Source organism: Dysidea avara, chromosome 13 (assembly GCF_963678975.1).
Source record: "Dysidea avara chromosome 13, odDysAvar1.4, whole genome shotgun sequence".
Taxonomy (NCBI): domain Eukaryota; kingdom Metazoa; phylum Porifera; class Demospongiae; order Dictyoceratida; family Dysideidae; genus Dysidea; species Dysidea avara.
In genome coordinates, this window is record NC_089284.1 from 5001432 (window position 1) to 5024275 (window position 22844).

Below are 22844 nucleotides of genomic sequence, written 5' to 3' on the forward strand. Positions count from 1 at the left end.
GGTTTCTGGAGGAGCGTCACTAAAGCGAAATCCTTGCAGGTCTGCATAAACACTGACTATCTGGCAATCCAAAAAGAGAGTAGTTAACTGAGAAACTAAAGTGAACAGTACTTGATTATGTCTATAGGTGTACCTTTGTTGGGATAGTGCTACTGGGCAACCACCTAAAATATGAGTGGTAGTTGGCCGATTAGAATCACAAAGGGTACACTTGGCACCACACTGTATGTGCCAGCGACGCAGGTTAACAGCAGTAGGCAGAGTATCCGAGGATGTTCTCAACAAGAAAGAAAGTTGCCCAGGGTGAAACCCAGTCATTACCTTATTCCACGTTCTACAGCTAGTTTCTAACCTAGCAGAATCCAAACTTGGCTCAAAAGCCATTGACGTAATGATAACAAGCCTCTCTCCCTCATCAAACTCGGACGGGAAACTACATTCTCATTAGGAGCATGTTTGTAATGGCCTCATGCATGATTTGACATTGCACTACACTTTGACTTGCATACGAGTTTTAGCCATTATAATATAATAACTCACAGTGACGAAGGGTTCTTTTCCTCTTCGTGGATGATAAGAGCTAGCATACCTTTATATTAAAAACAACCTACATCAATATTATATATATAATACCTATACCCGCCTGTTCGAGGTGTTTACCCATAGCCTAGGAGCCTAAGCGAAAATCTGTTCTGATGTTGTCCGTGCTACTAGCTCTTATCATCCACGAAGAGGAAAAGAACCTTTCGTCACTGTGAGTTATTATATTATAATGGCTAAAACTCGTATGCAAGTCAGAGTGTAGTGCAATGTCAAATCATGCATGAGGCCACTACAAACATGCTCCTAATGAGAATGTAGTTTCCCGTCCGAGTTTGATGAGGGAGAGAGGCTTGTTATCGGGTATAGGTATTATATATATAATATTGATGTAGGTTGTTTTTAATATAAAGGTATGAAACGAAGGTGGGAAATCAGCTAAGTGTCCAATCCTTTACAACTAAAGGAAACACCATATGGTTGGGATAACAGTTGTCCTTTGAATGCAAAGGATGAAGTAGTCGCCAATTAACCAGCTGATTTGTTGGTTTAGCTTGTAGAGTATTGTGAATCTATGATCTGTAGCTATATGTTTTGAATAAAAGCACAGTTATGTCGCAGTTAATACCGCAACTTTATACGTTTGTATTAAAAGGCAAATAATGCAGCAAGAATGACCAGTGTAGTGTGTCTCACGTGACTAGGGATAACGGCGACGGACGAAAACCTTTGAATGGAAAGGAAATTAGGTAGCTGCTATTCCCACAAGTCTTATTATCTTTATGAAGGAAGGTATGGCCTGTTGCAGATTTTACAGCTGGTTTATTATGCTTTTGTTAGAAAGAGATCATGGCGACCTATGGATCCTTTACATGGAAAGCCACAAGCATCGAAGTTTTGCATGTAGTCTAGAATCCGGAACAGGCTCTGCCTTCTGTGTACACCCTCCAGTGCCTAACTGGAAAAGTAGATAATAACAACAACATTTCCCTACTTAGGTGGCCTCCCCAAAGTTGGCTCCGAGCGTGCCGCTTGGCCGGAATCTGGGTGGCCTGCGAATGAAGTAACGATGGGGCTGGCTTTTTTTTCACCCTTTCTAGGTATTTGTCCCGTTTCACTTTAGGATATTTAGCTCAAAGATTTTCGCTTAGGCTCCTAGGCTATGGGTAAACACCTCGAACAGGCTCTGCCCTCTGTGTACACCCTCCAGTGCCCAACTGGCAAAGTAGATAATAATAACAACATGCGCATCCGCCATTTTGTGTTATTTATTAAAAGCACGTGGCAACGGAAATAACGAATTAGGGCGGCAATATGATGGCTAGCGAGTTGGAGAGTGACGTTGGCCCTCAGGACACTGCCCCTCAGGACACTGCTGCTTCGTCTGACAATCCTCCGCCAGTCGTGATCACTTTACCCGAAGACCAGCCAGTTCTTTATCGCGTATCTACGGACGTTGAGTATACCTCTCGATTTGTTAAAGATGCTGACGAGCGGCTCATAAAGCTAACGAGTAAAATTCCGGAATCAGAACAATATTTTGCTCTAAAGGTACCGGGTGGGAAGGAATTGGTGAACATGTTTGCACCAAATTTTATGTTTTGGGGCGCCATCTGATCTTGAATTTAATATCCTGCATAGCAACCATTTATACATGAACCTATTTGTCATTTAACTGGCTTTTAAGTACCCTGGTGGTTTGGAAGATGGAAGGTTGGATGTGTTAGTGCCACCAAAGCATAGGGGTGATGTAATAATTTTTTGATGACTCATGGTTTCAATTGACCTTAGTGGTATAGTATGGGTACCCTGTGATTTCAAGACCATTGAAATAGTTTAGATGAATGAGCACCGAATTGTTAAGGTATTCACTGGTCTTAATGTCTACGTAATGTATTGGAACCTGAAACTACAGCACTCAATAGCTTCGTGTGTGAAATGACCTATTGTGTACTGTATTATTGTATAGGATAATATGATGGAAGCTGCTGTGGTTGCAATTAAGGCACGACTGGGTGATAGGGATGCCAATTTGAAAGGACCATGGGTGCTAACAGAGTGAGTCACACTGACTGGAAACTGCCAACACTTACAATAGTAAAAATTATCTTCCTATTACAGAATAGACCACTGGGACTTTGAGAAGGAACGGCTGGTAGCCATCAGTGATCACAACATTGTCTCAACCTGGTACAACTTCCGTTACGGTCAAGTGGAAGAAATCAAACTAATACCACTGAAGTTCATCACAGAAGTGTTGGTGGGTAAATTCACTTACCCCTCAATGGCATTAGTCTGGTAAGCTATCAGTGCTACCAAGAGTTAATAATGGTGCTACACTAGTTTATAAGGTGTTACCTCTTTAGGGCGAATAGAGGCAACGGTCTCAAGATCACCTTCCAGGGCAACGAGCCAGGTTTCTTGGAACGATGGAATCCATTTAGTATACAAATGCCATACCTTATTTTTGAATCTCACGTGTTAGCAAGACGTCAAGTGATCACTGATGATAAACGACTGCAACTAGATGACTTTTTAGATGTACTCAAACAATCCTTACAGACTGTTGGATCACAAGTGGCCGTCAAGGAAGGAAATATCCAATTGAACACGTACTGTAACGTATGGGGAATGATTTACAACCAGAGTAGAATGGGTTTCCACAAGAAGAGAGGAGCCATGGACAAATGAGCTTGTCTATAATATTGTACATGCTGAATTGTCAAACCGCTGGTACTTTTATGAACAAGCACCCACCCAATGCACCATACACATCATATGATACAAATAGTTTACGCTGATATTTGAAAATCAAAATACACGTCCATGATATGGAAGTCATACTGCTTTGTATTTGTAAGTGAAGTTCTTTAACTTGGCGATGTCTGGCTTCAGTGAACTGCTAAGATAACGCATGTACCTGTAAAGAAGAGAGTGTAACTAACCTATTGATCATACACAATAGTATTTTTATTACCAGCATAGTAGCAGTGTCATTGGGTTGACAACAGCCAGCCATATCTCTTCACTCTGTGGACAAAAGAAATTTCAGTTCAAACTAAATTCATGTCACCATAATGTATCAATAGCTTTAAAAGAACATCGTGTTGTGTGAATACAACCATGCAAACCATCACCAGGGTAAAGCCATCACACAGTACTCATGACCAACTGACAACCACAAAGAATGGTAGCAAATGACATGTATAACAACTAGTGCATGGCACGAGTTTGAAATCAATTATACTCACCATTAATTTGTTCCACAGATAAAGACCATACATCCAATAAAAGGGTACCAATATTGATGTCAGTACACCGATATTAACATAGAGATGGTTGCTACAACAGAACACAGTGTAGCCATTCAAATCATGATTATATAGATCAACCAACCAATAAAAAGCTCCAATATAGCATAGCACATGACCTGAAGATGATAATACATGAACAAAACCTTAAGAAAAATAAGACAATCAGTAAGCTTAACATTGTAATCTCACTGATCGTCCAAATGGGATAGAGATCTCGGAAAATAGAATGGAAAGGTACATAATTTGGAGATATCCATTCCAATACAGCACAGAGCAGATTAACAATAGACAACACAGCGACCAGCAGACCCACACCTAACTTTGACACAGATAATGGTATCACGTAAACAATACTAAGTACAAACCATACTCTAGCTTTTCTCGACAGCTGTTCGTCTTGTTTCTCGTACTCAGCTATGATCTTTTTCTGCTCTGTCGGACTGAAATGATGTAGTAGACATAAAAACCACTCTCGTTACCATCCTCATCAATGTACTGCTGTTCTGTTGGCTTCGTTTGCCCCTGAAATCTCAACGAAGCCATGTTTTCTATTTAACGCACACGAACAGAGAATGATGTATTCTATATAATGCCCACTATAGGTTTATTGTTTCTGATTGTTGAATAACGATAACAATGTCAACCCCTGAAGGTAATAAAGCTGTATGACTAGTCACTGTGTAACTGTAATGTATGACCCGATCATGAACCAGTGGTTAAATATATCTTGCCTTGTACCTAGTAACAACCAGTAGCGATTCATCGTCGGGATGGTCACCTGGGGTGGTAACTGGAATATCACAGGTATGGTATATAGGTGCCCGAGATACATATAAATAGACTGTGACACTACATCTTAACACACAGCCTTTCGCTGTATATAATTGCATTTCAAATGTTAACACTTAGCGTTACCAGAAGTTCCTAGATGACATAACACGTTATCGGATGGTACGTTGGGTGGTAGCATGTCTATTGGTAGTGGTATATGCTATCAGAGTGTACCTGCTGCAGGTAAGTGTGTAGTACTCAATGGTCACTGTATGAATGGGTGTATATCTGTAGGGTTGGCATATCATCTCCTATGCACTAGCAATTTACATCTTGAATTTATTTATTTTATTTTTATCACCAAAAATTGATCCAGCATTCGAAGACGACGATTGGGAATCAGGTATATTTAGGTAATCGGGTATTACTTATCAAATTGTCAATGATTTTCCAGAGGGTCCTTCACTCCCCACAAAGGCCACAGAAGAGTTCAGACCATTTATAAGAAGATTACCAGAATTCAAATTTTGGTAGGTGACTTGCATGGAGCTATTTAGTCTGGCGCCACCGACCCTATTTAGGTGCTTATACAGGGCGCTTGTATAAGCGCCTAAATAGGGTCAGCGGCGCCAGACTAGGAGCTATTATTGTTTTATTTCATCACCTGTGTGCAGCCACTGCCATAAATATAGTCTTGGTGGCATTGCCAAAGGTTAGGGGGTAATAACTCTGTTCTTCTACCATCCACTAAGTCTGGTCATGCTCTATAGTACTGTATGTACAGTTGTCATGGTGTGTACTGTGTGACATTTGAATAGCTATAGTTTGCATGTATGTTTTACACGTGTTGACATAAGGCATTGTTTTCCATGTAGGCACAACCTGACTAGAGGGGTGCTGTTTGCACTGCTATTGACATGTTTTGAGATGTTCAACATCCCTGTGTTCTGGCCCATCCTAGTGCTGTACTTCATCTTGCTCTTTACTGTCACTATGAAGAGGCAAATTACAGTGAGTGGGTATATGTTGTCTGTGCGTCTGTGAGGCAGCATAGCCCAGTGGCTACACATACAATTAAAGCAATATTCAAAAGCACAACGTAACTACACAAACAAAACATAATTACACACCATACATCAGCCTGGTAATGGTTCCAGGTTCATGCCTGGTTATTCCAATTGCTGTTGTTTCCTTGAGCGAGAAACTTAACTGATCTACACAGCTATATGATGTAACTGGGGAAGCAGCCACCCATCAATGTTCACTAGCTAGGGAAACAAAATGTGCAACTGTTCTATGTTGGGGTCATTGCGGAACTTCAGCAGGTTTCAAGACTTCTCACAATGATACCTGGACAGTCCTACAGTGGGTTACTAGTGGAGGATTTACCTGCACAAGACTCAAGTGCCTGAGTGATACACAGGCATCCCAGTGCTGGTTTCGCTGGGCAGCAATAGCTGTGTCAGGGACTTCGAATTCCCTAAAGAGTAGTAAAGTGGTGTAGCACCACTCTACTTTACTCAAATTTCTTATGATGTGGCAAAATAGAATGCATATAATTAACAAAATTTAATGATGTTGGTGGTTTCAATTATGGCATTGTTATGCTGACCTTGAAGTGGGTTAGACCTTTGAGTTGGTGACACACCATCAGAAAATTGTTATGTATATACTACACACGCACACACACAAAACAGATCATTGTTGAGGATACTACTAGTACTGATCGATTCACTGTCATGCACACCGAATATTTTTTGTTCTTGCTGTAATTATTGTAGAGTGAGATTGTACTTGTATGTGCTTCATTACTATTCTATTTATGAATTGCTATGGCGACTTGTTTACTTCTAATATTTGTCTGTAGCACATGATCAAATACAGGTACCTGCCATTCTCCTATGGCAAGAGACGTTACAAGGGCAAAGAAGACACTGGTCATGTGATACAGCAATGAGTGTGATAAACTACTTTAGGAGACATCTGAAATAATCAATATTGCTATTATATGATATAGATTATATGCAATTATAATGTACTATGTGAAGTACATTTGTGTGTAATAGAGGTAACGTCCATCAGGCCACTTATTGTTGATAATATGGTTTAGATTTTCCACTCCATGTTGCTCGGTATTATAACATGCAAGTTTTCATGCTGCTGCTATTATTTCAACCACATACGTGAAATGTATATGGCTAATTAACACAAACTTGTGTCCCTGACCATAGAAAAGCTTAAATATGTTTCAGAGTTAGTCTGACGTGGCCGCCCCAGACTATTTCAGAGCAGGAAAGTTACCCTAGATCAATACAGCTAGGCAGGTGGCTCGTTATTAAACTGAATGCTCTATTATTATAAAATATTTTTAGAGTATATTCTGCAGCAGTGGAAGGCTAAAGGCCCAATGTTGGGCCTTAGCAAGCTTCCTGTATGCTATGTTGTGGATACACAAGTAACTACTCTTATACAACAGTCACTTGTATCACGTGCAATCTAGATACCCACAATCAAAACTACAAAAAAGCTGATGGAAGACGAAATTAACGCTAAGATAGTACAGGAACTCCGGTCTATTAAAACAACTCTCGCAGAATTGTAAGTAGTGATCAGCTAGCTTTACATGTTCGAATCGCATGTGTTTGCACAGGAACGAACTTGTTACAAAACTGTCGAATTTGACGGGTCCAGAAGGTGAATTAGCGAGGAACAAAGCGAAGGTAAAGTTACTTTATTGCTGCGAGTATTAATTGAATATTCGCAGGCATTAAAATCACAGAAAGTTTGGCGCGCTTTATTTGAGACCGCGCGAAAAATTGGCACGTGACTATAAAATAGCTTGTTTGAAAATGAATTCAATTTATTTACATTGTACAAATAAACTTAATTGTATTTCACCTAAAAAAGTGGCAGAAAATGCCACCAACAAAAAATTGCATATTGTATCATTATTGTGAATAGTCACTTTCCACTGGAGTGCTATCCAGCCATTCATAAAAATCTTTCAGGGCCACCATTGTTGCTCCATGCCCTACAATTCCAGCTGCTGATTCTCTCCATCTGAAGAATGCAGCATCTTCAAATATTCCTGTTTCTGATAACTTCTTACAAACAGCAGTAGCTAGACCTGCAAATGAAGAACTAAAAAGAGCTATCGAGTCATTCTACTACCTTACCTGCTGGTTGTTCAAGGTCGTGTAGGACCATTTGCATGGCACATAGGAACTCCACTTGTCTCTGATGTTGACTGTCATTTTGTGGTTTAACATACTTTGTTACTATGACCATTCTGGAGTCAAACAATTCTTCATTGTACCTAGCACTACTACCAGAACCTGACGATGTAGTGGATATGATTAGTTGATATTGACAGATTAACTAACCTTCAATTACTGCATGGAACATTGATGTCCCTAGTAATTCTCTGATAAATACTAAACTACATTCTTTTGATTCAGGATGTTCTTTCTGTATTAGGATAAAATGTATGCAATAGTCTTCTATCACACAATTAAGATATGCTGTCAAGGCTGGTTTCCATGTAGCCACACACATCTATGAGTCATGATATTAATAGCTCTTGAAAAGTCAACAAATGTGGACATCTGTATTAGTAAACAAACTGGAGGCAATGGTATGCATTCCATTAGCTACGATACGGTGCATTATAAGCTTTATAGTGACACAAGATGAAGTGTAGCCTATTTACTTCTGGCTACTCTGGTAGTCATAGTGATCTATGTTCACCATAATGCATATAGCCCAGCAGTAATTGCAGTTTGATACATGGAAACCAGCCCTTAGAATTTGCATGAAAAAGTTCTTAAATAATGATAATAAAAATACTTTGTACAGGTGTGCACTGAATATCTACCACTGCTGCCCAACTCACTTCAATACACTGCATAATTTCTGTATTTGTGTTATCTCTTGACTTTAATAATTCTGTTAATCGTTTCACATCAGCAACTAGAGAACTGGCCACATCCGGTAGGAACTGCAGCCCCTGATCACATGATCATGTTATAGCTCTACAACATATGACATCACATAGCTCACATGTTTTCTCTTAAACTCTTCTACATTAGATATTCTAAAATTGCTGTAACTGACACTTGACTTGGTCCACATTGTACTCGCATGACCACCACCCTGAGGGAAAAATAAACATTATTCAAACAGTTGCACAAACAACCCTGGATAAATAAATACAAATATCCTCACTACAGACGTTGTGTTTTAGGAACAGGGAATCATGAGTCTATTACTACTACGCACACCAATTACAAGTACACACTTCACTTCTCAGTTAGAAGCTTGCAAAGCTGCAGATGGCGGGTAAGAGACTACTAAGAGTTAACTGGTGGCAAGAGAAGCAAGAGGTTTCCCTATTAAGGTGCCCAGGGTGATAATATAGCAACACTGTACCAAAGAGGAACAGACTTTTGCCAAAGTATGTCTATGGTTTCTCAGTACAAGGACAATTTGAATTGAAGTAGGAATCATAGAAATAAAAAGAGGGAGGTCACCTACACCTGCTATACTAGTAGACATCAATCCCTACTTTAATCATGGTTATATGACAGAACTAGGTATTAAAAGTACACCACATGTAGGCAACCTTATATCCATGATCCCTACTCGAATTTTAAATTTCTGATTTTTGCTTGTGCTTGGCCAGTAAACAAGAAGATCCTGAATTGGTAAATAAGACCATGGCAAGCATTCTATTAACCAGTTGATGCTACTATCACCTGTCTACTAGTCTCACCAGCCAGTCTATTTTTTTTCTGGTCAGGAAAAAATACAGGCTGGCTGGCAAAACTACCTGTCTACAGGTATTATCTACAGGTATTAAGGTGAAGCCAAAAGGGAATGTTACACTGCTGGTTGTGGTAGTAGGGGGAACCATTAATGAATGATAACAAACTAATTAGGTTCCAATCAGTGAAAACCTTCCTCAATTACACTAAGTGACATAAACCTTCTTAGGAATACCAGGAATACTTTTTAGGCTGTCAGGTGTCAACACAGAGTATGGCCTCCTCTAAGTAACCAATGATTAGATAATTGGGGTTAGCCCCAGTATTTCCAGTTGAGCATGGTACATATGTTGTGTACATGCCCAGTAGTGTAGCTATACTTTTAGTGATGAGGGCCTAGGTGGAATACGCCTTCATATTAAGTCCGCCCATGCAATTATAAATACATGATATCGAGTCCATCTTGAACTCTTTATACATTTATATAGAAATCTTATTAAAGTGCATGGTTGGCCTAGCTAGCTAAATACACTGCTACACAGCTGTTTCTGTATCTAATTGACGCTACAACCTACGCTATTGCACTATCAGCATGCACCTTGACCCGATTTCTTCTTACACAGCTCTTATGGATTAATTCTTGATCTAATCTTTAATCGGTTAGCAACTTGTATTATCAGCTCTGCACTGTCGACTCACCGCTAAACCATAGCAGGCATTAAAACGAATGTGTACAGTGCATGTGCCTCATCACCTCGACAATCTCCTTAGTACTATCAATAGTTTTCACCACTCAACACTTCAATTATAGTCTGTCATCACCTTGACTTGATATAATCATAATACATATAGTCTCACTTATTGATGGGGGTTTAGAAAACCCGGACCGGACCAGACCGGACCGGGTCAACTTCTTCAAGCAAGCCAATTCACACAATAGCTATAACGTACAATTCACACAATAGCTAGCTATAACATACACTCTTCACCTTGTAGCCACTCTGCCAAGAAAATAATTAGCTAGCTACGATGGCTCAGACTGCAACAGCCATCGCGCACGAAACTTCATCCACGATAAACAACCTAACTAAGCTATTAAAATACTTTCTACTACATTTCACTACACAATTGCTACAAAGCTACAAGCTCTTTTTGCTGTATTCAACTGTTACACACACTAGTGACCGCCCGAATTTATTAGAATCGTGATATACAAAGTGAAAGGAACTAAGATAACAGCAAACCTTTGAACTTATGTAAAGGAATGGTCATGGATGACTGGTTAAACTAAGAAAGGTAAGCTAGTGCTCATGCAGGGTAGCTTTATAGAGATTTCTGGAGTAGTAACGTTTTGTTCTATTCAAAGCTTACCTTAACATGTAGCAAATACTCCATTACTCATTCATCACTACCGAAATAAATTCAGAGGTTTGCTGCTATCTTAGTTCCTTTTAGGGATGCCACGACATAGAAATTTTTATGTCACATGTCATAGAGGTTTATGTCACGACATGTCGTATGTCACAACATAATTAACGTTTCGCAACTGAAACTGTTATTTATGAAACTGTATAGTTATTTTGATTTAAACATGCAAAAATATCAACTTAAACATCAGTAATATTAATTATGACATCGACAACCAACATTGCTCATACTTATTTGTCAATTTTTCTCATATTTATTGTATCAAATTTGATCAAAATGAATGGAAAAGTGTGCATTATTAGGAGATAGTTATGTCACGACATAAAGAAGCCTATATCATATCATGAAGCTTTATGTCACGACTATCGTGGCATCCCTTGTTCCTTTCACTTTGTATATCACGATTCTAATAAATCCAGGCAGTCACTAGTGTGTATAACAGTTGAGTACAAGAGAAAGAGCTTCAGTGTAGCTTTGTAGCGATTGTGTAGTGAAATGTAGTAGAAAGTATTTTAATAGCTTAGTTAGGTTGTTTTATCGTGGATGAAGTTTCATGCGCGATCGCTGTTGCAGTCTGAGCCATCATAGCTAGCTAATTATGTTCTTGGCAGAGTGGCTACAAGGTGAAGAGTGTATGTTATAGCTAGCTAGCTATTGCATGAATTGTATGTTACAGTTATTGTGTGAATTGGCTTACTTGAAGAAGTTGACCTGGTCCGGTCTGGGTATTCTAAACCCACCTTATTGATAGCTTCCCTCAAAACCCGCTCACATTTGAACTTGTTATCACGTGATAGTGGGAATTAAATGGAATTTTACTTTATTTGCTCAATTATGTTATTTATGGCAGAAACTGTACATACACCAGTGATTTTCATATAAAAGCTACAGAGTAGCGCATCACGTCAGATCATGTGAGTTACAACACTGGAAAACTGATGGTAGGGCATAGGCCCCAGTGAAGCTACACCACTGTACACGTCAGTCTGCAAAATAAATGTTTCAACACCAATCAACTGTTCTCCATCACCAGTAGAGACTGTGTAGCCAGGTAATTATTTGATCAGAAGTGAACTTGCCATGTGTACAGAGCATACTGAGATAGCTAGCTACTCTCCCCCATACAAACATTGATCATAGCTAGCTATGTGATATTTCAACAAAGACCACTGTCTATCACTGCCCAAGAAGTCAACTCACTCCGGCTTTTAACCCTTTATTATCGAATGGCTAATATATTGCCATAACGAGTGCCCTTTATAAACGGAGCCCTAACTCCTTTTTCCTAGGGGCTACGAAGCTGAAATTGCTAGCAAACTGCTCAGAAGGACCGGGCGCTTCTAATGAAGTTTACCGTTCGGCGATAGGAAGAAGCATGGGCAAGTTATGGCACTTGGCAATATAAAATAGCGTACACAAAACAACAATACCTGTTTAAAACTCCATGTTCGCCTTCTCCCTGCTACTAGGAGGCTATAGTTAGAATTACTCCATTCCCCACGTGATAAGGATTCTAAAAATAAATAGTGTGATGTCATCGCGTTGATTAGTAAGATGGCGGCGCCCATCTTTCAATACCATGGCGATACGGAGAAGATACGCTTTCTTCGCTTCATAGCGCGTGAGTTGTGTGTGTGATCTGTAAGTATTCTAGCTGTGTTGGTAGAAGAGAGAGATGGCTATCAAACGGTATATAGCTTGATGGGTTAATTAATGGGTGGGGTCCACTCGTATCGCACACAGTTCACACAAGCCATAAAAGTTTTCACACTTGCGGTTTTGTAAAAAAAACTTCGGTAATAAAGGGTTAATGAAGTTACAATTCAAATGTTAGCTATCGATCCTATAGCTAGCTACCATATGAGCATGTGTATCTAGCAAGTCTTCTAGATCAGGCCCGCCCCTCAATGTTTTTAGTATATGTCTAGAAATAATTTACTAATGCTCGCAGAATGACCACAAAATGATAGCAGATGCACATAGTTGGGCTAGAGAAGGTAGGACACACAAATGTACTCTTGCAAAAAAAAGCACACAGAGATGCATTCAATGGTCACTGTAGATACACAAACTCAAAGAGAGAGCTTGGCAAGGCTATTGTGTTATTGTGTGATTTGCAAGCAACAGAAACTAAAAGTAATAGTTATACCAAGTGACCCGAGGGTGTGGGAATATATATATCAAGCGAATATTAACTACTCTTTCCTAACATTTTATTTCCTGCTTGCTATGTAAGATGAAGATGAAAACTATGATGTGAAAAGCGAACTAAAATTTATAAAATGTCTTGAAAAGAATTGTAATCCAATTCAGAATACATTTACATAAACAGCTCACCATGATCTTTTCTGATAGTTTCAACACTTCAGCTAGCAGTAGTGCTGCTTTACCAGACTCTATGACACTGCTGGGTGCCTTAGTAAGGATGTCCAGTGAGATGGTACCATCTTCAATAACAGGAACAACTATTTCACCAAGGTACTGCCAGATCTTGGGAACATCTATTTCAATGTCTTCAGCAACTTCCAACACTTCAGTAAACCTGTGATAAAACATGGAAGAGACCGTGTGTGTGTGTGTGTGTGTTGTGTGTGTGCGTGTGTGTGTGTGTGTGTGTGTGTGTGTGTGTGTGTGTGTGTGTGTGTGTGTGTGTGTGTGTGTGTGTGTGGTGTGTGTGCGTGCATGTGTGCGCCTCTCTCCATGTGCATTAGTAGCATACAACCACGAGTTATTCTTCACATCAGCCACTGACAATGGACACAAGACAGACAGGTAGACCTACCCAGCCACAAATTTCTCCTTTTGTACAACTTCCTCCTTGACAAGTTTATGGAACAGTTTGCCAGTGTCTGTTCTTGCCTTGTTTGACTTCTCCAACACATCATTGATGACCTGACACACCAGTCTATGGTGTTTCCCTGGTGACTTCAAATCCTTCACTTCCTCTACTGCTGCCTACATAATGGGTAACATGGTAACAGATGGTAATGTAGAGCATTAAATAGCAACCATTACCTGATAGTCTACATTTTGACAAAATTCAGCAATCAACGATGATGCTTTCTTTTCTACTTCTTCTTCACTAAGGGTATCAGGGGCTGGTCTCTTCAACACACTCACAGTCTTGCTCTCAGGCCCCTTACTGCTGTTGCTACTGCTACTACCAGGCCGGGACATATTGCTGGCTAGTTCAAGAGCTGCTTGTCTCTCTCGGTGTTTATCAGGGCCAGAGTGGGACCGCCGTGGACCTCCCATTTGTCCAGAGGTTGCAGCAGAACCAGCACTAATACTACCTCGATTGTCCGACCTCTTACTACCACTAGACCTGTAGTCATGATGATATTAGTTGTTTGATGTGGAGTAAGGAGTCTCACCTGGATGGCTTCTTAGTTGACTCTTGTCTACTGCTCCTATTATGACATTAACCAAGTACAATACTAGAACAAACTACACTAGTCTAGACTAGTCTAGACTGGACCTACACAACATCGTACTAATTGCCACATGTACACTTACACTACAGCAGTACACCATAAATACTACACTACACAAACTCACTTCTCTACACCTCCTCCTCCTCCAGGTCTCATACTCATCATTTTGTTACTAGGAGCTAAACTGAACTGGCCAGCCTGTAAAGTGCCAGATGAAAGAGACAACATATTCGTATCTATTGATAAACCTGCTCTACATAATTGCTACTGTGACTCATTTTCTTATAAGTCCCAGGCAGATGTTATGATTACTATGGCGCTTCTATTTTATTGCATGTGTGTGTGTGTGTGTGTGTGTGTGTGTGTGTGTGTGCGTGTGTGCGTGTGTGTGTGTGTGCGTGTGTGTGTGTGTGTGTGTGTGTGTGCGTGTGCATGGAAGCAAGTGTGTATGTAGCATGTGCTGTACATATCGGTTGGGACCACATCAAACAGGGTGCAATTACATGTATACTACATGCTAACATACAATATACTCTTCAGAAGTATGTATACCAATATCTACACTATGATGTAGCATGACTTACTGTAGGCACTTTTGTTGCAAGATTTCTAAACTTGGTACTGTCCAGTTTTGGTGCCTGTTGGTTGGGGATTGACTTCTTGTCCTTGTCTCCACCAAGTTGCCAGTCACCACCCATCTTCCCACCAGCATCCTTGCCACCCTTCCTCCCAAAGTCTATTGATCCCTTGGACATTTGCCGACCTCCCATGTGGGGACCAGCAGAATGGACCGCCAATTGACGCTGCTTCTCAGCCTCTTCTTGTTTAGCCTCCTCGTGTATTTGGTCTATCTTCTTAGGATTGTTATTCTCTCTTCTTGGTACCCAGTTGCACTAGTACAAAAAAAGGGTACTTCTTATGCCCTGTTAGTCACAATTGGCAGTGTCTATCTTATTGACAACCACTGTTCCAAGCAAGATAGTAACTAGTTAGAAAAGAATATCTCTCCATTTCAGCTAGGATTGTACTACTATGGTGATACAGAAGAAAATTGGCAAGGAATTGTAAACAAAAAGAAATTTCAACAGTATGCTGCAAATAAGGCAACAGAGACAGAGTGCTGACCAGAACATAACAATAATAACACACAGACAAAACAATGTAGCATATCCACAATACCAACAATTATCAGGTAAGACTATAACTAACTTAACATGAATTGTAATGAAGCCAGCTGTTTCTAACAATATTTTGCAGATGTTCAAATCCAATCAGGCAGAAAACTTAAGTAACTATACCAGCATGTGAAAACCGTCAAGCATCGCAACAACTACACAGAAATCACAAACTTCAACTTATCAATGTACAGTGTATGTGTTCACATTGGCATGCACACGCACGCACGCACACACACATACTACATATAAACACACAAACACACAAACACACATTTCTTAGCTCCACAACGTCTTGCAAAAAGAACTTTATCCGAGACGAAATTTTTCCGGCTTTGATGATCAAGTCTACTCTATCCATGTACTGTTGTATTAGACCCTAAGAAAAATAAAACTCTAATATTTTGGCACAATAAGATAACCGACTATTACATGTCCTTTCTCATGGTCCAGATCTTTACCAATGGTGAACATCAGTTTGGAAAAACATTCCAATGCTTCTTCATCACTGGTGTGTTGTAGCAGTCTTCTAATACATTCATGCATTATTCCCTCAGACAACATCTAGCACAAGACACACATCAACATGCTGCAAGTACAGATTTTAATGGTCACCTTAATTTTGAACAATTCTCCAATGAACTTGATATTTCCTAAATACTTGTGGCGAACACGATATTCCGTCTCTTCCAATACATCTTCTAATTGTTTCTTCTCCTCTGGAGCAGCAGCTTCCTCGGCCTTCTTCCTCAGCACACTTAGAGCATCATCTGACTCTTTATCCTTCTCAAACTCTTGTTGACATTTGGTAAGTAAAATACTACGGAAGGTTTTCTTCTTAGCTTCAGATCCAGTCCCCACCTCAACAGAGACCTTGGATAACACCCGGCACAGTTGAGCATATGCCACACTAAAGTTTGGCTCTTCTAATGCCTGAAGAAAATAAAAATGTAATTTTAGACAAGATTAATGACAAACATGTAAGCAATTTTTTAAGGCTATTTTTTTTTACATAGCAACGTACAGTACACACACACACACACACACACACACACATACACACACACACACACACACACACATGTGCTCACAGTTTTTTCACATGCTTCCCACATACATACATACAACATGCAACACACAAGTACATGTACACACAAGTACATGTACACACTATTTCCTTACTTTACTGAATATCCTATCAATACAGCCTTTGAGACGATCTTCTGTGTCAATGGGCAACTGCAGTGCTTGGTTAGCAAGTGTCTCAAATTTCTGAGGTGTCAACTTGTTCAGGATGCTGACAAACTTTCTAAACAATTCCTACACCACAGCAAACAATTACATACAGTACGTAGAGCTTTCCCCAGCAAAATAAAGCAGAGTGGCAAACTGTCAATTTGCTACCAACATCAAAGTCAATTTGTTAATTACATACATTCTTTTTACCATATCAAAAGAGTTTTGAGTAAAGTAGAGTGGTGCTGCACCGCTCATTAGGGAAGCCCCTGATATGTAACAAGAAAAAACATCAATAAAATGTACAGTACAGTACTACAGCCTGTACAACAAGGAAATACATCCATCTGCACCGTGAAGCATCAAGCCTACTTTTTAAAAGCATTTGCCAAAAAAACTTGTCCCTTAAAATTTTATAGCCAATCTGCTTGAGCCCATGAAACCATTGCTCCAACAAGATAACCAAAAAGTACACACTCTATGACACTAAAAGCACTGTCTTCTCTGTTTCATGGTCGAAAATAAAACATAAAAATTATTTTGACCTTTTTACTTTTTTATCATTCTAGTAGAAGGTGGCAAAAAAACAAGGCAAGACATGGTAAGGCAGTAGTGTATGACTATGAGCTGGTGGTACACAAAACAGTGTATTTGAGATTTTAATCCCCAACTAGTTTTGAAAGAGCTAGCCTCCACAACTGAAAGTGTCAAAAGTTTTGCAATTTTTTTCATATTTGTCAAAGAAACTTATCGGAACTCGTTTATTACCACTTTGCATTCATGAACTTTAAACAATTCCCCCTACTTGTTGTGGCTGTTGGATTCTAAGTACTCCCAAAGTAATGTGCTTAATACATACCTGTGTCTCCTTTTCTTGCTCATCACCATTATCCTCTACCACTGCCACTTGAGGTCTCACCCAACGATGCTCAGCCTTTCTTAGTTCAACTGGCTCCTTTGTAGGAAGGTCTATTTTCCTCCCACCCTTTGGTACTTGGTGAGATCCTCGCCTCCCTCTATAGTCAGTATAATACCCTGGAGGACCATCAAACCTCATCTCTGATTGTTTCATTTGCTCCTACATACCAACCAATGACAATTCATACTCACAATCTAATGTAATAATACTGCTAGTACCTTCCTGATGTACTCTGCATTCTGAAGGTTGGGAGGACGTTGTTTACACTGGTCCAGAAACTGCAGGGATAAGAGAAAGTTTCGGGAATATTGTTTACTGCTATCATCATCATCATCATCATCATCATCATCAATTTCCCCCTCCTCCCGATCATCACCATTAATCATCGTGTTGTCAGTAGCAACATCCTCACCATCGCCTTTTGCAACCTCTGAAGGTGATGCTGGATGATCCAGTTTCTCCTTGTCCTCCTCGTGGTCACTATTATCATCATTGTCATCCATCACTTTGTCATCTATCACTTTGTCATCTATCACTTCGTCATCTATCACTTTGTCATCTACCACTTTGTCATCATCTAACACCTGCTCTGTGGTCACCAATGGCTCCGCCACTAATTAAAATAACCATGAGAACAACAGTCGTAAGCCACAAATGAAATTCCTAACAAAACTACAGTGTGTACCTAGCTTGTAACACATGTAATACGTTGGGTCATCAGATCTGTATTGGTATTGGTAGATTGATTAATCAGATAATTGGGAAAATGCTATATATCGGTACATCACTAACTAGGAAAAATACAGCACATTCTAAAACATTGCCCACTCTGTATGTTTAATCCTTTATATAAATTTCATTAAATCCTCAGTGAAAGGAGAAATGCTCAACTTTAAACAGAATGAAACATTTCATTTGCCAGTGCTCAAGTATCATACAGTACATGTCAGCACTTCTGATCCTCCCACACAAAGAGCAATATGGTAGGGATCATGGAGGTTCAGACTTTCTTGCCCAAAAATATTACCCAAAAACAGCCTCACTTTTCCTCCATAACAGCTTGGCAGTATTGGTCAGACATAACCAAGCACAAAGACCCCAAGCCCTTCCAATGGAATTTTAAAATTTCCTATTTAGTTGAATTTTCTACTAACTAATTAACTGATGTTTTCAGCCAAGCATAGCTCGACTGTTAACAATACTACAAGCTTGATTTCTTCTCTCACTTCGCATAAGACATGACTTTTCCCAAACTGCAGTAGCTACAGTGCATGCATCACGGATTTACCTTTGTCCTCCTTTGTGCCCCCTTTTTTTTCTCTCTCCACTACCGCATAGGTGTTGATTCGCAGTAATGCTTGATGGTTTCATTGCAGCATGGCTGTCACGAGAATCATCCATTATTTCATTTAGACTGGATTGATTGCAGAAGCTTGTAATGTTATGTAAGCAGTATAACATACTTGAAAACAAAACAGAATCCCCACTTCACTTCTCAGTAGCTGATAGTCAGGGCATGCATTTAGTAGCAATTTCTGTAGTGATTGTAGTTAAGTATGGCAGGTTTTATGATCCCTACTCAAATTTGAAAAATTCCCAGCTTTGTATAACATGACATATTTTAGGAAATCATACTAACTATTAACACCTTTTTAATGCATACCGTTGTCCTCTTTGGCTGCCTTTTCTTCTGCAACTGGCAGGTCTTTGTTACCTTCTTCAGGCTCATCTCCACCAGATTCCATTTGAACCAATGGTACCAGCACCTTTTCAATGGCATGTTGCTTACCCTCTGAACTTGGTGGGACATCTGAAGTTAAGGGGTCTCCTTTATCCTCTTCAGCCACACCCTCCATATTCTCTGCAACTCCTTGCTGCTGTAATCCAGTCAATTCCACACCATCAGGTTTGTAAACTATACTCTTTTGCTCACTCAACGTATCATCTACCTCTTTAATATCCATTTTAATGTCTGGTTGGTTTACTTCCTCAGTCTCTTCTCCTTTACTATCTTCATGACTAACACTACTACTATTAACTTCTACTTTCTGTTGCTCTGGTAACAATGGTTTTTTACTTGCTTCAGGGGGTGGCTGGGATTGTTCCACCTGTGCCTCACTACTCTTTGAAGTGTCAGACACATTTGTCAATTCTTCTGACACAACCTCACCTTCTTCTTTTGCAATCATTTCACTACTAGCAGTGTCCTTTGTCACAGCTACCTCACTTACGAATTTCTTTTGATGCACACTTTCACTAGTCAATGGATGTGAAACATCACTGACAGGTGGAGTAATTGAGGGTTTTGGTTTCTCATCCGTTGAAGTTGTACTTGCTAAATCAGTGCTACTGTCAGCCACTACCGTAGTGGTGACATCATGTCCTGACATTAGTGGTGTTACTGTAGCAATGGGAGGAGTTGGTTGGGTAGAAGTAACATCATCGTTTGTCGTTGACATAACGCCCTGGACAGTCTGCTTAAACTGTTCTAGAACTTGTTGTTCTGACTCTGGTTTAGGTGTCGACCTTGCTGACGACACAGGCGATGATGTCGCTTTATTTACATTCAAGTTTGTTGTGTCCACTTCCTTCATAGTGTTAGGGTTAACAATCTTAATAGCCTTCGAAGGTGCCTTCGCTGTTTGAATTTGTTGACTTCCTGTTGAAACTGGCTGCTGGATTGATTGATGGTGGGTCATGTACGATATGTTGGGTGGCGTAGTGCCTTGAAGCATTGATGCATCTAATATAGTCATACCCCCTGCTGCCGGATTCATTGGCATAATCTGTGTTGGCTGTTGAGCATAAGGGTTGTGGGTTGCGGGTGGCTGAAACTGCCTCAACAGCTGCTGTTGCTGCTGCTGTGGAGCTGGTTGGTATTGTGGGAATGTAGTATTAAAGCCTGCGGCTCCAGCATACGATAATCCCGTAGGTGGTTGTTGATGCATATACATTTGACCGGGCACATACTGTTGCTACATTGAAAGACATCATACAGCTAACAATAAAAATAAATGCATTCTACACTTGCACCACACACACATGCACGCAAAATATAATGCTATATCGTATACCCAGAAACTTTTGAACGTTTGAGGTTACATATAGCTGTAAAAATGTTTTCGTGAATTAAAAATGCAAAAATCATATTTTACAGCTTTGCAAAAATTTCCTCCTTAGAAAACTTCTGGCTATACGGGTACAATCAGAATTACACCCCATAGCTGGTTAGTTCAACGTTCTGGATAGTGATTTACTTCAACTTATATACACAATAACTGGTTACAGCTGGCCTATTGACTTATCACAAGTTTACCATCCAAAAAGCTTTAGATAAATACTGTCACAACCATTTGGTCCAGATATCTGGCTGAATCACAGCCTCTGTACTGATTTCTACATGCACTATACACTGTAAATACAAATATTTACCTGATGTACTTGGTGAGGAATCAGTCCTGGTCGTGTCTGAGACATCGAATTCATCATATGGTAGTTTCTGTTGGCATGACAACACATTAGGTCATTACAAAGTACAACACACACTTATAGCACACATTTCAAAAACAAAAAATAGCATTATTTTTAAAAATCACATTTTGACCTTACATAATTCATTGCATAGTTACAAAAGCTTAAATTCCAAGGCTATATACAACAGAACCAAATAAATATAGACACTTAGTTAGCATTTAGACCCAAATTTGGGCTTTAACTGAAATTCTGCATTTCATATCAGAAACAAACAAGCTAGACACTATTTCACCTAACACCTCAATCACATTTATATAAGGGAGATACACCTGTTAAACAGATTTCACTAGGGATCACATATATATATATATATACCATTCAATCTATTATATCTATTGCACTTCAGATTTCTCAATAAATTTGTGTCTTACAAAGCAAAAAATGTCACTCCCAACTTTAAAAACACACGTACTGTACACTACTACTTTATCAACATAACAATGGAGAATACATGATGCAAGTAACAACCACCCCATACAATATCAGTAGAAAATACACTACCAAAGTATGACCATGAGCAGGCGATCGTGAGGGTATGCAACCACTTTCTCTTCAACCTGGCTACTCGTTTTTACTATAGCCACCATCCTTAAAGACAATTATAACAAAAGGTCACCATTTAGCACCTCAAAGTTTGATCCTGTTTCTATCTGCTAAACCAATATAGTTTACATATGCCTAAAAAATTAGCAGCATTTCCTGCATAAGGTACAAACTTTGGTATAAATACACCAATGTGTTGGAATACACACAATTGTGGTATCCTTGGATTCTGGCCCCCTCCTCTGGGCCTGTTGAACCTGCCACCACTCATAACAGCTTGGTGAGAAGTTGGGCTATCTGGAAAACACGTTGTCTGAGTAGAAATTCTGTGCAGTAAAGTGACCAACAACTATCCAAGCCAGGATGACGCGTGCCCAGTAGCAACTATATTAACAACATACTGCACATGGCAACACACACGCTCAAGAACACATATTTAGGCTATAAACGTGCCATATGAAAGGGGAAATTCCTTCAATTACAATTAAAATCTTGAATTTCCTCTTTGCAATAGTGGCACGAACACTGTGGTGTCACAACAACATGGTACATAATGTAACATTACCAATATTCATCACACACAGTCTCGTACCTGGTTATTTCGTGTGTACAGTAATTATTACGACGTAGCTACAACGATAGACGTAAACTATACAAAATCCGCAAAAACGTAAACGTATACTTGTTAAATAATTACTTATCTAATATTCAGCTAAGTTAAAAAGCTGATTACTAGGGAAGAAAGAGATTGAAAACCTCGAAGACCAAATATTTTCGGGCAGCTTTGCCCCAATATAATAGGTTAGCACCTAGCGCTAATTTCCACTAAGCACCTATTTGTGTAAAAGAAAAAGATGATAGAAGTGAAGTGAGTCTGTTTGATTGTATGTTATGTGTCTGTTATTATACAGGGTGGGAAGTAGGTAAGGGTCTTGTAATTCTCTTAGTCACAAAGGGGGCGCTTATACACTTTTCCCGATAATAGAACCATGCGCTAAGAAATTATATTTAATCACGTGATCAAAATGCCAACAGCTAGTTCCGGGCCCGCGCTAACGCACAAGATGTTTTGCACATCCGAGACTAGGTAGAGTAGTAATTTAGTTTTGCCAGAGGGGCACACTTACATATAAACACATCAAAATAGCTAGACACACAAACTACAGACTGAACTAACAAAAATTATC

At 39.6% G+C, this 22844-nt stretch overlaps 4 protein-coding genes across 4 annotated transcripts; 2 read left to right on the plus strand and 2 right to left on the minus strand.

Moving 5' to 3' along the window:
• Positions 1–1781: 1781 nt before the first annotated feature.
• LOC136242786 (tumor protein p63-regulated gene 1-like protein) lies at positions 1782–3370 on the plus strand. The gene is made up of 4 exons (XM_066034266.1): positions 1782–2091; positions 2510–2598; positions 2662–2838; positions 2907–3370. Exons 1-4 carry the CDS (start codon positions 1855–1857, stop codon positions 3229–3231), a joined length of 828 nt encoding a protein of 275 aa, XP_065890338.1. The 5' UTR covers positions 1782–1854; the 3' UTR covers positions 3232–3370.
• Positions 3318–4469, minus strand: LOC136242788 (uncharacterized). The gene is made up of 7 exons (XM_066034268.1): positions 4334–4469; positions 4225–4286; positions 4044–4173; positions 3937–3997; positions 3792–3882; positions 3518–3570; positions 3318–3460 (listed from the first exon to the last, which is right to left on the minus strand). The coding sequence occupies exons 1-7, from the start codon at positions 4395–4397 to the stop codon at positions 3379–3381; spliced, it is 543 nt and encodes a 180-aa protein (XP_065890340.1). The 5' UTR covers positions 4398–4469; the 3' UTR covers positions 3318–3378.
• Positions 4359–6741, plus strand: LOC136242787 (protein RER1-like). Its single transcript, XM_066034267.1, has 7 exons — positions 4359–4506; positions 4597–4658; positions 4764–4868; positions 4920–5028; positions 5080–5155; positions 5501–5636; positions 6493–6741. The coding sequence occupies exons 1-7, from the start codon at positions 4491–4493 to the stop codon at positions 6580–6582; spliced, it is 594 nt and encodes a 197-aa protein (XP_065890339.1). The 5' UTR covers positions 4359–4490; the 3' UTR covers positions 6583–6741.
• A 723-nt stretch (positions 6742–7464) lies between these two features.
• Positions 7465–22445, minus strand: LOC136242781 (eukaryotic translation initiation factor 4 gamma 3-like). Its single transcript, XM_066034257.1, has 21 exons — positions 22250–22445; positions 21867–22041; positions 21013–21079; positions 19244–20555; positions 17799–18193; positions 17521–17739; positions 16608–16745; positions 16041–16358; positions 15858–15989; positions 15700–15804; positions 14835–15143; positions 14375–14448; positions 14191–14226; positions 13832–14141; positions 13599–13771; positions 13154–13358; positions 8685–8777; positions 8518–8631; positions 8009–8093; positions 7802–7960; positions 7465–7752 (listed from the first exon to the last, which is right to left on the minus strand). Exons 2-21 carry the CDS (start codon positions 21926–21928, stop codon positions 7574–7576), a joined length of 4485 nt encoding a protein of 1494 aa, XP_065890329.1. The 5' UTR covers positions 21929–22041; positions 22250–22445; the 3' UTR covers positions 7465–7573.
• Between the last annotated feature and the right edge of the window lie 399 nt (positions 22446–22844).